General features: G+C 47.7%; 1 protein-coding gene across 3 annotated transcripts in view; it reads right to left on the bottom strand.

Annotated features, from left to right (window-relative positions):
* Positions 1–17,381, bottom strand: part of LOC144155502 (uncharacterized) — a 65,582-nt gene that overhangs the window by 31,716 nt on the left and 16,485 nt on the right. The window contains exons 2-5 of one of the 3 annotated variants that reach the window (XM_077686990.1): positions 11,766–11,833; positions 10,999–11,160; positions 3,236–3,361; positions 1,583–1,684 (exon numbers count right to left, since the gene is read on the bottom strand). In XM_077686990.1, coding sequence (XP_077543116.1) covers positions 1,583–1,684; positions 3,236–3,361; positions 10,999–11,112 — 342 coding nt within the window. In that variant the 5' untranslated portion in view covers positions 11,113–11,160; positions 11,766–11,833. The remainder of the gene's footprint in view (positions 1–1,582; positions 1,685–3,235; positions 3,362–10,998; positions 11,161–11,765; positions 11,834–17,381) is intronic. The other 2 variants (XM_077686989.1, XM_077686991.1) reach the window with 2 other exon arrangements.

The following is a 17,381-nucleotide window of genomic DNA, read 5'->3' as shown; positions in this document are numbered from 1 at the left end:
GTTTTGATCTCGCAGGCCATGGTTTGGTTATATTGTTTATAGATGACGCTGCAATACCGCTGAAGTTAGGAGCCTTAGCTGAAGTTAGTTGAACTGCCAGTGTTCGCACTTTGCTTGGGGCCGGACTTCTATCTCTGCCGTATTTATATTAGGGTTCGTACTAATCGTTTCCTAAAACGTAAGTTATGACTCGACAAACATGATCGTTTAAGTGACCGGGCCGCTTATGTCAGTTGGTCAGTGTTGTCTCCGACAAGTCCAACGCATCCGACGGCTGCCGGTGTCAGTCGGCGAAGTGCCGCACTAACTGCTTCGGTGTTTACGTGTTCGTTCGTAACTTTAATTGTTCACTACACCATTATTACTGATATAAAAAGAACGTGCCCTAAATTTAAGCGCGACTAGCTCGTTTGGCAAGCTTATATGCCCTGCCTAATCTGCGTTTACTTTTGCTAGCCTCAGCCAATCGCGCAGGTGGGCATTTAACATAGTCGCATGGCCATTCCCTTTTTTCATAATTATATAGCTTATCTGAGCGTAGTTTACGTTAAAAGGGGTGTCAGTGTGATTCTAAAGCGGCAATATTTCGAATGAACCAGACTTGTGTTTTGTCTGCATGGCCCCTTTAAAAGAGTGCTGACACGAAATTTTCTTGTTATGTTTTTTTCGCTGCTATGGGAGCCTACTAGCCCAATAATTATAGAATGGCACATTAGACAGTCATAGCGTAGCAGCGTAAGTAATTTTTAACAGCCTAGTTTATTCGTGTCAGTTTCTGATTCGACTAAACGGACACCAAGGCGGCCGCCATTACCGGGGAACGCTAGTGACGTCACCCTTCTCGTCCCACCACTGCCAGTGTGGATGCGCACCGGCAGTCCGCTGCAGAGTAAAGAGCGCACTTACGTTTGCTTAGAGACCTGTCCTGGTTACGTCATCGGAGACGCCACGAAACACGCGATTTGGCGGGAGAATCAAAATTTTAACTTGAATACATTTTTTTTAGTAAATAAAGCATCGTTTGCTGCCGGACAAATGCTGGGGGCACTATAAAACACCAGGGCCCGTTTGCCCGTACGCATAAGTTCCCGATTGAGTTCCCGCTTACGAATAATGCGCCAATAAGTCGAAGTCGGCCACGGCAAATAAGCTGGTTGCCAGAAAACCCGACGGAAACGCTACCTTAACCGAGCGTTTGTGTCAGTTTCGGGCACACAACTTATTACCTAGACAGCGCTGAAGTTGTAGCTGAGAACTTATTCCTATAATTATCGCGTTCGGGCAAACGGGCCGAGATCTTTCGAATAAAGGAAACTTATATTTTGTCTGCATGGCCCGTTTTAAGCCGAAACATTAAACCATCCACTGCTTCTCATTACGAGCGCTAGCAGCGAGGGAAGGGACAACACGGCACTGCCCCTCACACCAAAAGGTGTGGCATTCACATTCCCTGACCTAAACCCGTGCAGCGAGCGTTGTGTGGCCCTGTTGCTCAGAGCGATTCAAATGCTTGCCTATTTTCCCTTTCCTTCGTTTTGTTTGCGAGCGACTTTAGTTCGTTTCAGCGGCGTTTCAATCTCACCAGTTGCAGAATGACGGAATAGGGTTTTAGGATGGTGGATTTGCATATCTTCAAGAAATACGTTGTAGCTACAATATCTTCATCCCCAGCGATGTCCGATATCTGTAAACAAAGAAAGACCGAGCGCCACTTGTCACACAGCCGGTGAAATCGTAGTTAATGTATGAATCCACCGTTATCAGGTCATCCCTTTTTGAACGATCGCTTTATTCTAAAATACAACTCTGTCCCCACCAAAATGCATGCGTTTCGAAATAAATTATCGCCAGTGACTGCTGAAGACAGTCATGGCCAGTGGTGCACGCAGGGTTTCATTTTATAAGGGCAATTTAATTTCCCCCCAAAAAGGAGGAAACGTTGAGAAAACAACAAAACAAGCAAACATAAAAAAGTCAAAACAAAGTATGCGTACAAATTAAAAATACAAAGACTTAGAGATGACGTCGTACTCCGCATAACTTTCCAATCGTTTTGTCCGTTTTGTCCCATGCAATTTCCAAATAGCTGATCTTCGTGGTTAGAATATACATCGAAGCCGCATGTGGTTGGGGCGTATCTTACCCCCGCCAGAACAACGATCGGCAGTCACTATTTATTGACAGGCAAAATTATTTTTGTCTTTCCTCACTCCCCCCTACCCTCGCTGGATCAAAAATTTCAACGGGGAGGTGGGCTGCATAGAGTTTGGCAATAATGAGTTAGTGAAAAACTGTATGATGGGCTGCGCCCACTCAGTGACCCCTACCCCCCCCCCCTTCCCCGCCTACGCTAGTGGTGACGACAGGGGGCACTAAAAGTGCCTAAATCTAGAGTTCCTCTATGTAGTTTATGTAGTTAGTTCCGCAGGTCCCAATGGAATCTGTTAAGAAAGCCAGCTCAAGGCCTCCACGAAGCACGCTGAGCATATATATATATATATATATATATATATATATATATATATATATATATATATATATATATATATATATATATATATATATATATATGGGTTCGGTGGGTTCGGTCCCCACTCTGGGCGCGTGTTTTTCTTTCTGTCTTTCTGACGCAATTAATAAAAAAATAATGTAACGTCACTAACGGTAAAAAAATAGTCTAACCATTCCCCTATGCCTTCTTTCGCGTTGTAGACTGCCGGCATTTTCTTTCTGTATTTCCTAACGAGCCCCTCATTTCCAAACCATAGCCGCTGCACCTTCAGTTCATAGTATTCTCCTTGCACCCAAGCAGTGCTCTTGAGGCATTGTGTTTTGTACCATCACAATAGGTCAGCCTGGGCGCCGCTGCTCTATATACGCAACCAGAGGTCACTATTTATTATATTTTCGCTTGTTTTACTTCAAGCCGATGATAGGCCTCGTCGTCGCCCCATCATTTTCAATGAGAAAACTAGTAGTGGCTTCGTATTTAGGACTTCATGACCTTGATCTCCAAATAACATGGTGTCCAGCTCCGAAGTAACAAACATCGGCAGTCTACACAAGTTTCATTGTCGCGCATTTCTGGTATTGTCACGCCCCTGTTATTATCCCATCCAATTTTTGTGTTGATTTAGAGCACTTATACCATCTTGAGAAAAGTACAAAGCGCCCCGATTCGGTCTTTTCAAACGTATGGAACAAAAGTGACTCCGTGAGATAGTTCGAACCTTACCTGGACGTGGACGTTAGAGCTGTCGGTGCTTGAGACGTTCTCGTGACTCCTCTTGCGTTGAGGAGAAAAACCTCGGCTCGCAATCAAGTCGCGAGACGTACCGGGCAAGGAGCGCGAAGTGTGAACCTGGAAAGAGGAAAAGGACGGAAGAAACGGTGGTTCGAAGACGCGCTCCACGAAGCCTGCATCAAGGCAAATCGTGCGCTATGTCATGTAGCCATTGTTTTTCCAGCGTCTCAAAGGCCCTGGATAGTTGCCGCTCGATAGGTTTAGGTAAAACGGAGAATGTACAAATATGATTTTATGCGGGGAGTAATGAGGCTTTATCCTGAATAGACTCGTTCGAACTGGACCATTGTTCTCTTGAGGACCGTGTGCGTTTCAGATATTTTTTTTTGCGCTTACCTGACAAAATGGGCATTGCTATTTAAAGTAGGTTTGCTTCGAGATTTTCTTCAATGCTGTCAGCCTTTTTGGGACACTTCACGCAGTTTTCGGCCGTTATTGTGTAACGCAATGCGAAACCCCATGCTTGCTTTGTATAATGCCACAGCAGAGAGCACATTTTTTGTGTAATTTGTACAAAGAAAAAAATAAGACAGGTGATATGAGCACACTAGACATGAGCACACTAGTAATATGCGCCCAGGGGCCCGCAACGTACGGTTTGTTGATGGCCTTGGCACCCTTGAGCAGTCTTCTTGAGACGTCGTTTCAATTTACGAACACATTCGGACCGTCGATTTAAAGGGGCCCTTAATAGATCGCAATTTCAAGCGGGCTATCGCTAGATAAGCGTTTTTTTTCTTTTCTTGCTTACATGTGAAGTCTTGCAATCATCAACGGAGCTTTGACGTAGCTTTTCTCGCCTCTGACGTAGCCTCTATGACGCAGCCATGGGCGTCGGCAGGGGGGTGCAAAAGGTACAGTTGCCCCCCACCTCCAAGCCTCCCCAGAACAATGGCCCCGCCCCCATGCCCTCTCCCTCTTACCCCTCAATACAATGGGTTTGCCCCCTCAAGAAAAAATCCTGCCAACGCCCATGGACGCAGCTGGCGCTGAAGGCTACAGCGCCGCTATTGGCGGATTCCATCAAATGCTGCAACCAAGCAGCGTTTCCGGCTCTGGGGGAAGCCACAGGTGGTGTCGGCAGCTCAGGCATCTTCTACGAGATGGGCACTCCGGCATGGCGTATCTTTGTAGGTACGAATGTCGATCGTCGCCATCCGTCACACGAGCTTAGCTTAGTTTGCTGATATAGCACGTCGTTTACAAGGTATAAATAACGCTGCCAAGCACACACCTTCTGCAGGCAGAAACACGACGCACGCGACCGCGGCAACCACCTACCTTCACTCTAGACATGGACCGCGCACGAATTGGCACACACCGCAGCAGCTAAAACTCGTTGCCATCTGCCAAATCCGTGCTGAAAATCAGTCTACAAATGCGTGAAAGGGGATGATAGTGCGGTGGACGATGGGGAGTGCAGTCGGCGCGGCTGGCAGTGACCGAATAACTGCGGCGATGCTAAGTCCTCTTTGCGCGACCCGGCCTCGAAGAGACCGCTTCGCCGCGACAGCACCGCATGCAAGAAACGCAAGCGGGCCGCTAGTCATTGTTGATTATTGTCATGAAAAAGTATGTTGTTTTTGGAGCCCTCCTATCTGGCCTTTAAACACTAGTTTCCCCTATGCTAAAATTGACGAGGCATCGCTAGCACGCCCAACCTGAAAAGCAGTGCCACGCACCTACGTATAGGCAGGAGCGCCGGCTGCTAAAAATAAAAGGCTGGACGAACCGCTGAGCGGAGCAAGCGGCTGCGCGTACCTCGGAAAGCGAGGGCCCTGACAAGTGTCCTGAAGTTGTCTTGCTCGAGCTTATCAGCTCGTAGCATCCACAACGCTGTGAGGCGCGAGGAAAGCGTGAAAGCTTCAGGTCCTATAGACTTCGCCACCCTATTTAGGGCCCCCCAGAGTCGTCAGCGGCCAAGCTCCACGGGTCCTGCCTGGACGCATCACCAGGAACGCCCGCTCCATACTCCTCCGCATGCGGCTCGATCGCTGAAATGTGGCAGCCCACTGGCACCGACATGGCCGCCGGTCGTCACCCACATGTGCCGACTGCCCAGAGCCCGAGACCCTGGGGCACCTGCTATGCTCCTGCCACCAGCACGATGCCCCGAGAGCAGAGCTTTCGGCCGCACTCCAGCGTCTCGGTCTGCCAACCCACACCCTGAAGGACCTGCTTTTCCCGACGGGCCCCAACTCCATTCGGCGGGAAGCCTCTCGACTTGTCTGAGCCTTCCTCGAGGAGACCGACCTCATCAAAGGGCTGTAGCCCAATGCCTACCGGCCAGGCTTACGCACTCCTTCTGTCTTTCTTTCTCTCCTTCTTTCTTTGTCCCCATTTCTTCTCACCTATCCCCTTTGATTCCCCCTCTCCCCTTCCCCGGACTGGATTGTATGCTGGTAAACTACCAAATCAGTTCAAAATATCCCCAGTCCACTTCTTTTCCACTTTCTATTTCAATAAATCACTCCCTCAGTCGCTATTTAGGTCCCCTTAGCGCGGCCAGTTTTAACTGCCTACAAGAGCCTGTGTAAAGCTTCTCCCGCGCACTTTCCGGGTTGACTGATTGATTGTGCGGTTCAACGCGCTGAAGCTACACCTGAGCTATGAGGCGCGCTGTGGTGGGGGGCTCCGCATTAATTTTGGACACCTGGTGGACCTTAACGCGCGCCGAAATCTCGACACATGCCTGTTTTCGCTTTTCAGCTCCATCAGAACAGAAGCCCCGCGGTCGAAATGGAACCCGCGTACTTGCGCTCAGCAGCACAATACCATAGCCACTGAGCCACCGCAAAGGGATTCTTAAAAGGGCGCTGAAGGGAATTTGCCAAACTTCTGTTTTTGTTTGCATTGCGTAGACTGGCTCAAATGAACACACTTTTCATTGTTAAACCGGTCGATAAAGAAGTATTTCATTTATAAAGCCTGTAAGAACAAATAATACCAGGCGACATTTGCGGCGGCCGCAATAACTAGCAGCAGTGACGCGCAATCGAGATGCGATGTTGATGGAACGATGTCCAAGATTAGAATTGCAACCAGTTTCAGTTTCGGTACTGTGAAACAACATGCTTGGCATCCGTTGTTATCGTCGGGTGGGCATTTACGATGTCTCAGTAATCGGTATACCGCACTTCTGCCATGTTGTCGGCTGTAAAATGCGCCAGATATGCCTACCAACACGGCTTGGAATCGTAACAAGCACTAGCCAAGGCTTACGCAGTGGATGAACGCCCTCCGCGTCCGCGTCACCGGAGACGCTCAAATGCGATGCGTTTTCCCCCCATCATTGGAGCTTGCCTGGCTTGTGCCTGTATTGTAAGCGGCGTGTTCGCACCAGGCCATGGGTCGGCTGATACGGGACTTTGCCCGCAAGCAGTTCGGGCTTATGACAACACCACACCAACGAGAACTCGCCAGCGCGTCAGAGAGAGAGAGAGAGAGAGAGAGAGAGAGAGAGAGAGAGAGAGAGAGAGAGAGAGAGAGAGAGAGAGAGAGAGAGAGAGAGAGAGAGAGAGAGAGAGAACAAACTTTATTGAGCATTCTAGAGCCGTTTAGGCGCTTGATGCATATGGTGGTGCCCTCTTCTCGGGCCCGTTATGTTTCCAGGTACTCCTGGCCTCTGGTGATCAGCTCAATCTGTTCTTCCAGGGCAGGGCTGGACAACAATGTCTCCCATCGCTCAGGGTTGATGTGAGGGGAGGGGGAAAGGGGGGAGGGGTGAACTTGGGAATATTTCACTCGCCTATTATGTGCTGGATTGTGTCCAGTTGTCTGCAGTTGGGACATTCTTTCTCGTATCTATCTGGGTAGAACTTGTTTCGAAGACAATGGTGGGGGAACGACCCGGCTTGGATCTGTCTGTATATCACTTGCTGCGCTCTGCTTAGAGAATGGTGTGGTTTAGGATATCGCTTCCTCCCGTCTTTATAGTGATTGACTATGTCCTTGTAGCTCGTTATGGGTTGCTTTTCCTGCCCCTCTGCCCGGCTGATTAGCTCTCGGGCCTGTTGGTGGGTGCCCTCCACCGAAGAGTGGGCTGGCACCCATATTAGCTCTATTTTGTGGCTTGGTGGTACTTTCTTTTGGAGGATTCTCCCTGCCTTATAAGAAAGCCATCTTTTTCTGAAGTTCCTATACGCTTTTTTGGAGTCCGTGACTATTTTCGTCGCTTTTGGTTTGGTCAACGCAACGGCAATTGCCATTTCTTCAATTTCCTCTAGGCTTGGTGTGATGACTGAGGCACACGTGATAAGCTCGTCCCTTCCTGTTACTGCAATCGTTGCTGTGCTTGGGAAGTGAGGCGTCTGTGTACGTCACTCCTGTTTCTTTAATTATAGACTCGTTTAGGGTCTTGGCTCTGGCCAGTCGTCTTCCTTCGTTTCTCTCCGGCTTCATGTTTTGAGGTAATGGTTTGCTATCCACTGTCTCGGCCTATGCGGGCGGTATAGGGCCTTTGTTTTGACGATAAGCTTCTTGCAATCCTATTTTAGCTATGACGGCTCTTCCCGCTTTTGTTTGGCTCAGTCGCACCCTTTGTTTTGATAGGTGCTCTTCGATCAGTTCGGATACCGTATTATGCTTGGCCATCCCCAGTAGCTTCTCCGTGGATGAGTGTATCGGAATGCCCAGCGCGAGCTTCGTAGCTTTTCTTATAATTGTGTCCAGTTGGTCCCTTTCGTTTTTCAAAAGCTGGAGATAGGGAGCTGAGTAGATGATTCTCGAGATCACAAAGGCTTGGACAAGCCTGAGGGATTCCTCTTCTTCGAGTCCTCTTCTCTTATTTGTGATCATGTTCATGATTTGTTCGGATGTGCTCTTGAGCTTTTTGAGTGCGGTTCGGGCTTTACCATTCTCCTGTATTATTAGGCCAATCATCTTGACGTGAGTCGTGGGCGTGATGTTGCAGTCGTCTTTAACTATTCTTATGTTTCTCTTGTCTTCCTTTTTGGGTTCTTGACTGTATCACTAATAGCTCTGATTTTTGCGGTGAGCAGTAGAGACCGCAGGTGCGTGCATATTACTGGACTGTGTCCGCCGCCCTTTGGAGTGTTTCCTCCATCCACCCTTCTGAGCCCGCTTGCGCTGTCCAGATCGTAATGTCGTCCGCATAAAAGGCGTGATCTATTCCTTTTATTTTCCCTAGTAATGCTGGTAGAGGTAGAAGCGCCAGGTTGAAAAGCAGCGGTGACAGAACAGACCCTTGCGGAGTTCCTCTGTCCCCTAGTGCTATAGGCTGTGACTCGCTCGTGGAGAAATGAACGTTACAGCGCAAAAATAGTGAATTCAGTATAGCAAAAATTGTCCAAAAACAAATAAATCAACTTCAAAAAAAAAAAAACATGCACTATTGTGGATTCGAATTTGCGACTTGCAAATGAATGTACCTAGTGCTCCAGACCACTAGGCCACAAGCCAGCGATGGTACGGGCGGAAATGTAATGTATATAATATACAGCCAGTTTACATTGTTATTTAGTTTTAGCATTTCAAGCAGCTTATGGGACTATTTGTTGTATAGCGCTCGTGCAGTAAGCGTCCCCCCAATTCCCACAATCTCATGCCTACAGACCGCATTCCTTAGACGGAAAAGCGTTCGCAGATGTGCGTCGTGCCGCTGACCACTGTGCTAGTTCACCCAGCGCGAAAAGTTCTTCTCGCTCCTTGGATTTACGTTGTACTATAAAAGTTTCGGTTGGTTTTTATTTCTTCGTACCTATGTTAACTTCGCCAACTCTTCTCCCGCGTTCAATTGGCCTTGGATTTTTTTACTAGCGTACCAGCCAGCGAAGCGTCGCATGTGTGCTTGTGCGGAGCGAATTGGACTTAGAGCTTGATACACTCTAAAAACTAACAAACTAAAGGCACATTCTTCCTGGCACAAACGTGCCGTGGGTTAGTTTTAACTCAGCGAACGAATTGCGACGACCCGCCGGCTCCCGGCCGACTAAACGCTGGGCCGACAGACACTTGTCGGATGGTCGGCGAGGGGTGTAGTAGCGCAGTCAAGCCAAGCCATCTTGTTTTAACGTCATACGAAACGTCATACGAAATCGGCAAGGAGGATGCAGAGAGGGGGAGAGAACTTTCGAATTGATTTTTCTACTGAATAAAGTCGCGTAAACGCAGCGAGAGTGGTCGGCACATGGCCTATAGAGACTCCAGACTACAAATTGCGCAAGTAATCTCGCAATGTTTGCAAATCACTTCAGGGTCCATTTAAATGGCTAAAGGCTCAGATAGATTATTTCAAACCCACTCCAGACATCCTACAAGAAACACCGACAAAACGTCCACAGGTCACTTGTGCAAACAAAAAAGAACTTGTCCTTTCATAAATGGTATTTACCTTTTTAAATACTTCCAATGCCTTTTCAAGGTAGCTATCATCAACTTTCTCTTTGTCAAAGAACTTTACACTATCACACCAGTGCAAACCTCAGCCCGGTTCAAAAGAGGGACAATAAAGGAGCTTTTCATTAACTTAAACTACAAACTAGGACACCACTAGCAACCGCTTGATGCCTTCAGCCGCAATCATGCTAAACTATTTTTACGTAGAAACGCGGATGCTTTCTTCGGCGTGGCTCCAGCCGGGTATATGTCGTCATGATTCGAAGGTTCCCCATAAGGATTACGACAAAAATAAGAACCTACAACCCACCGTACCCAACGAGTGATTGGCCAGCGAGGTACATGTAACTAAATCTATATCTTACCATCTTACCAAGCACCAGCCATAGCGTTTTGATAGGTCCTCGTACAGTTAATTAGTAATAGCAATCAGTTCTGAGAAGAGGGAATTTTAGCGAAGCTGGCGCTCGGTTGGATTTGCTATGTTCGGGTTAACTACATTGGGGATTTGGCATGTTGAACTATAAGGACAGTGGCGCGATCTCTACGCCTCAGACAAAGGACACAGACGATTGGCGGGTAGAGACAGTGGCGTTTTATTATAGCGAGGCTACGCCAATCACGCCACAGCATATCGCAATGTCAGGGGGAAAGAGATGCCACGCGTGGCAAGGAGTATACACGACTTGGGAAAGAGGCGGCAGCGATAGAGAGAAGTATAAAGTGGGGTTGTAACTTCGTACTCCCTCCGTAGATGGTCATGCTTCACTGCGCAACCCACAATGTGGAAAAGCCAGCTTACAAAGACCTAGCTTGCACCGATACCTTCTAAAGTAATCTGTCAACGCAGGGCATTGCTGGGTTAACATTTTTCCGGGGACAATATGAGCGGTCTTATTTGGAGGCCCTTGGGCCTTTTTTATTTTATAATTTTTATGCCCTGACAATTGGTCTATGCTCCGTCTGTCGCCGCAGACGATCTGCTAGATCCTACAGCAATAGACAGCAAAACGATTCGAGTGGAGCTTATGTGATCTTTTTAGTCTCCCTGCGTCCACAGGATCCCCTCTGTGGCTTCAATACACAAAAAATGATGTCGCAGTGATTACGTCCCTGAAAACTGACTCCGAATTCACGGAAACTTTCCACAAAGTCGGCAGCTGACAAGGAATGTAGCGTATCGCTTCTTTTATCGCATACTGTCCAGGTCTGGTAAATAGAGGATGCCCATTAGTTGCTCCCGCCTCATGGAATGCCTCGGGGCCGTTGTGCCTTAAATAAATAAATGAAACAAAAAACAAGTATATCAATCCGTTGATATACGATCATTTACTCACCAATGTGTTCCTATCATCGCCCGGGGCGAAATCCAGCCACGACAACCCCACGACATCCCACCGTCTCTCGCACCAGGGCACCGCCCGTCCGTCTCGGACTCTACGGTCACCCATCCCGCCCCACGTAACGTCCGTGCCGTCCGTGTCACCCGCATCACCTCCCTACGTAACAACAGGCACGTCCATGAAATCGACGTTTACACCCAACGCTAGCATTGCCCCGCCACTCCAGTTGGTATCGCATGGACCTCGAGTATCTCACGTTCATCAAAGAAAAAATGCGCCCTTCATACAGCATAAGTAACCATACCCGGAGCGGAACTCTATGCGATTATTTATGCCATCGATTAACTCACGCCTGACTTTCACTTTTCCGTCACGTCCCAAATTCGCATCCTCACAGACTCCTTCGAAGCACAACAAAGTCTCAGAAACCTGAGATCAACCAATTTCCTCGCGAACAAAATCCTCCATCAGCGCGCCACCCTGCATTATAGCTGAATTCCCCTGCGCACCGACCACTCATCGTCAGGGTATCAAACGCGGCTGCATGTTTAACTTTGCTGCCTCCCCACTTGACTATACCCGCTCCCGTCTCGATTTCGCCAGCCGCGCCAGAGAATTGTCTCCGGGCCCTCACTCCAGCCTACTTTCTATATGCTCCCCCACTCCACCCTACTTCAGGATCAGCCTAAATTTTCATTAATAAATACTTTGAAACGCCAGCCATACCCCGCAGACCTTCTGTAAAGGGTGCACACACTCACTGCCACTTCAACGTTCCTCGTGCCCGTCCTCCACGAACGCCGGTCTTCAGCCCCTAATATGGCACCGCCTGAAATTCACCCGCTACAGACAGAACCGTCACACCTCCTCTCAATAATCGACTTCACATCATACATGGATTGCCATACAGCGGACCCAGAGATGCTATCTCTCATTGTTCGCTGAAATATTCCAAGTGGCCTCACACTAGCAGTATAGAATCATGAGTTTGCTCCCTTCACCTGATCCCGAGCTGACAAGACTCATATTGCCCTCCAAAAGGGCATCGCAGACTCACCACCACTACTCCAACAGACCACAAGATGCCCCCGACTCTAAGCGTCCCTATCTTTTTCATTCCCTTTCTCCCACTTGATCTAGAGTCTTCCTGCGCAAATGAAAGTCTTTTTTTTCTGGAACTCTTCTTTGGCATAATTTGTTTTAGAGTGACAGAACAAAACAAAAATACTATGCGCCACATAATCTCCGTTATTATTTTATTTTGATTGTTCAAAGACGAAGCTCAGTCGTGTCTTTTGAGTGAGTGCGCTAAATGCCCCGTGAGCGAAAAACGCTGCCCGTATATGCAGCCTCCTGAGCGAAAGAACATCGCGACAGTAAGAAATAGAAACCCTCCTAAACGAAAGGATGCCGAGACAGCGAGAAAGAGGAGCGCTCGCAGAATACAGGGCTAGTTGGGCTGGGCTGGGCTAGTTGAGTTGGGCTGGGCTAGTTGGCACACTACTAAATGAAAAACTGCATGAAAGACGAGGACAAAAGAAGGTGATTGAATACACTAGGCGTAGATTCCAAAGGCCAGCAGACGAGCACGACACATTAAAGCGACGTAGAAGATTGCGCAAACATTTATGTCAAAGATGCTAAATTGAGAAACAGCCCGATGAAGAAGCAGCGGACGTGTCCTTTGCTGGCAACGCCCTCGCATGCCCAGAGCGGCTCGCCTGCTTAGCGAAAGAATGCCGAGCTAGCAAGAAAGAGAAGGGCGCTTTTTTTTTTTTTTTTTTTTTTTTTTTTTTTTTGCTGGTAGAAACGTGCCTCTAGTCAAGTGCTGGTCACCTGCCGAGCTCTGGCGGTCGCGGCGGACCTCTGGTCCTCCGCCACGCCCCCTCGCTAGCCCAGTTTTCTTTTCTTTTTAATAAAGTTTTGTTTTCTCTCTCTCTCTAGCGGTGCGTGCGCTGCCCCTCGGCTGTCTCTGCTCGCTGCTGCACGTGGATGTGTGGCGAAAGGGTGGCGCCAATGAAAAACTCCCACCTCCCCTCGCGGGAACCCATGTGTAGATGCGACGCATAGGGGGTTCACGTTGCAGCGTTGGACAGCGGAGGAACGGCGCTGGAACGATGGAGCGGAGCGGCGCAGGCACCGCGTTTTATAGCGCGCATAACGGTGAGGGGATGCGCCGGCGCCAGTGCGTCTGCCGCGGCTATGACGCAACACAATCCAACACGATCCACTTTAATCCAATCCAATCCAAATCCAATCCAAGCCAAGCCAAGCCAAGCCAAGCCAAGCCAATCGAATCCAATCGAATGCCCCTCGCGAGAGAGTGTTCGCTATCGGAGAGGAGAGGTGGTGAGCGGTGGAGAGCGCAGCTGGCACGGCGAGGAGAATGGGGGAGGGGCGGACGCCGACAACAACGGCGACGCCGGACGCAAGGACAAGGCGAGTGAATGAGAGGCAGTCGCATCTGAAAGACCAACGTCCGGCTCCCGAATCTCTGACGGAGTCGACACGTGGAAAGAGCTCCCGTGCGCACGGTAAAGCATGACTGGAGCTTTCCTCCGTTCCGCTTCGGCGACTTGCGTGATGTAGCTTGCGTTATTTTGACTTCCTAGGATCTTTATGTTACTTTATAATGACTATGTTACTTCCCTTACTTACGCGAAAGCAATCCTGTATGCTGATGACACAGCACTATTAATCAGCTACATGTAACTCTGTGGTGGAAGCTGAAACTCTGGCAAATGAAGATCTCGCGAGAACATTAACGTGGTTCAACACAAACAAATTAGCACTAAATATCAAAAAGACAAAATTTATTATTTTTTCTTCACGTCAAAAACACTTATCCCACCTGTGTAACCTTAAAGTGAATGGAAAAGTACTTTGCCAAGTAGATGCATATAAATACTTAGGCGTAACACTGAACACATCAATGCACTGGGCACACCACATAAAAACTGTTTGCCAAAAGCTATCTCTTGGATGCTTTACCCTTATCCAAGCACGGAAACACTTCACCGAGACAACACTGCGCCAAATTTACTTCAGTATTTTTGACTCACATTTAACCTACTGTGTAGATTCATGGAGCTACACTTACACATCGTACTGCACACCTATCAATATTTTACAAAAGATTGCCGTGCGCATAATAGCATCAGCAGCGAGAACTGCAAAAACTTCGCTAATTTTTAAAGAGCTGAACATCATACACTTCAATAAAGCACGAAATTACAAAATAGCAATACTGATCAAGAGGGTCATAAGTACTAACACTACGTACCACTCGTCTATCTTAAGCTTTCCTAGTAGAAATACTAGGCGTGCTAACAATAATAACCTGAACCTACTGAAGACATCAAATGTATATGGATGCCGAAGCCTTCCTTTCATTGGCACAAAAAATATGGAACAGCCTACCACCAACAATAAAATGTATGACACAAAACGAACAGTCAATAAAAACCTACATGATGTCTGACGGATATAGTTCACCTAGTTTAAAGTTTGCTCTGCAGCACATAATGCGTATTTTTCCCTGATACCTTGTATAGTTCCCCACCGTTATTCTTGTTCAAACTTTGGCGTTTATTTTCGTATTGTATCAACACATCTTCCTTGTTACATGTATTGAACCCCTGATATGTCCCTTGTTCTTGACTTGGATGAAAAAAAAACGTGAAATTTTTTGTATGGATCCAAAACTAGCCTTGGGGCTACGGATCTAGATGCTAATCACAGCCCTTGTATATATGAAACTTTCAGAAAAATAAAAACCGTCTTCTTCTTCATCACTGTTCTCTGAGAATTTGATGTGTTCTTAAGCGCGCCCGTGGGCGGAATCAATGTGGACATTCCGAAACATAGTTGAAGGAGACAACCTCCTTGCAACAAGCTGTTGCTCTCTGGGACGCGCCATCGTAACGATACTCGTGTCGCGTGGCTTGATTGCTTAGTCTACGATGAGCAGTAGCGCGCTTTGTGGCTGCCAGAAGCTGCATCACCACAAAGTGTAAACAGATCCTGATAAACTTCCCTATAATTGCACGAGCCCGTCGGTGCCGCAAGGACACCGTCGTGGCGTCATGCGGCCTTTTAAGCCACAGCTGAAGTCTTGCGAGGGTTGTCTCACCTATACAATAAACGCACTCATTTATTTGGAAACAAGAATAAAATACCCCTGCTCCTTCGACCGAACTGTAATGCATTATGTGCGCATTACGCAATGTAAAAGATGTGAGGCCTTGACCTTGCCCTCCCTTTCAGAAGAACACTGCGGCCTTGTCGTCTCGCAAGGCCATGGAAAGATCCAAACCGCCTTGGCGAAGGCCTCTGGGTTCGAGACGAGACGGTAGAAGTGGTTGTGTATGGTTCGAGTAGTTTATCCGCAGCTTTGCAGATAAGAGTGCCGGCGATTGCCTCAGCTGCTTCAGAAAAAACAAAAGCTTTGTCAAACACTGGAGTGCCACGACTACGTAATCATTGCACTTTGGTCGGCGTATCGCTTGGGGCCGATACCTACGTGAAAATCGCCCACTTGCAATCCGACTGTCTCCAAAGCTGTATTGTTTGCGCTGAGCAGAGGCTGCCGTGAACGTGTCCTTACATCATCAGCGTTGGTGCCCTCCGCGTTCACAAGTCGTATCGGGCGACTCACCGGAAACACAGCGCGAACATGCGCCCACGCTGTAAACACGAGAACATGCGAGGGAAGTTCTCAACCTAGGCTTGTTGAACCACTTGCCCGTTAGCCAGTCTTGGGCAGGAACTAGTTACTAGTAACGCGTTACCTGTAACTAGTTACTCTTTTCAGTAACTTGTAACTGTAACTAGTTACTTTTCAATTAGAGGAACATGTAAGTGTAACACTGCTACTTTTTTGCCCAGTAACTGTAACGGAAACTACCGTTACAGTTTCATCCCTTAAAAAAAAATTATCCAACAGTAACACTCGTTAAAAGCCCACGTACGGTTCCCCCTTTCGACTTTTTGGACTTTGTGCTTCCACATATCCTCTCCCTCTTTCACCTTTCCACAGCACAGCTTCCCTCGCAGTTTAGAAGGGGAAGTTGCTCAGAGGACTGTCTTCCCTGCAGAATACCGAGGTCTTTGAGGTGATTTATTAAAACTTTTCCTTCGTGTTGAGTTGAGCGGTAACAACAAAAAAGAACCTGTGAATTAGATAACGTTCATCTTAAGTGCACAAAAAACACACGGACACAGAAGACAAGGACAAGCGAGGCTTTGCACAGATACATGTCCTGTACAAAAAGAAAACACTGGCTGTAGCGTTGGGCACCAAAACAAGTACGTAGAATGCGATAGAGGGGTTGTGTACCGTGTTCCGTTGGCCTGCGGAAGGGGATATGTAGGCCAGACGGCACGGCGTGTCAACTTCCGGTTACGCGACCGTCAAAATAACGTACACAAAAGAAAGGATGGGAACCTGTCAACTCACTGCGGTGAACTCCCCCCGTGTGAGCCATACTTTCGAAATTCTGTTGTTTCATGACTCTGATCAGCGCACGCGTGAGATAGTTGAAGCATGCTGAAATGCAACTAGGTGATTTCGAGTGTGTCAGTACAACATCGGTAGCCTTGTCGGATAAGGAGGCAGCGTTCTTAAAAAAGAACTGGCCGTGATGATGCCTGACACGTCTGGGACATTGCAGAGTGATTCCGTTATTCTAATCTCTGTATAATCGTAACCTTCTCTGTATCTCTTGTCTTTTTGCTGGTATATACTTCACCCTGATTCAATAAAATCCAGTTGATAGTAAAAAGCGCTTGTCCTTGCCTCCTCTGTCCGTGTGTTATTTGTGCGTTTAAGATGAACATTATATGGAATACCAACTAGCCCGAACGCAAGCTCTTCTGTGAATTATACCTCCGCCCAGGATGAAGCCGGTCAAGCATTGTAAAGAAAGACCACGGCAGAGGGTTCCACCGAGAACGGGGCACCCACAATGACACCAAGGGTGGATCAACCAAAAAGTATTAAAATGAGGCGTACACAACGATTGTAGGTGTTGAGCTTGAGTGTGCCTCCGGTTAGGTTCCCTTCGTCTAAGATTTTACCACGTGCAATGAGTGTAAACTACATCGTTTGGTTTGTGATCTGTAGCTTACTTTGATGCAGTAACGGAAACGAAATGACGTTACTTTTTCACAGTAACTGTAGCTGTAACTAGTTACTTTTGGAAACTTTGTAACTGTAACTGTGACGGTTACTTTTTTGGCTTAAGTAACTCTAACTGTAACACTGTTACTTTTTACTGGTAACGTGCCCATGACTGCCGTTAGCACTATTACAGGTCGGTCCCCAAGTATATTTGAGGCAGGTGGAAAAAGAGGCATAGAGCTGGTAGGAAATTAAA

Source organism: Haemaphysalis longicornis, unplaced genomic scaffold, assembly GCF_048455015.1.
Source record: "Haemaphysalis longicornis isolate Haplotype H1 unplaced genomic scaffold, Haemaphysalis longicornis Haplotype H1 scaffold_1, whole genome shotgun sequence".
NCBI classification, from domain to species: Eukaryota; Metazoa; Arthropoda; class Arachnida; order Ixodida; family Ixodidae; genus Haemaphysalis; species Haemaphysalis longicornis.
This window is presented reverse-complemented; position numbering and strand designations above follow the sequence as displayed.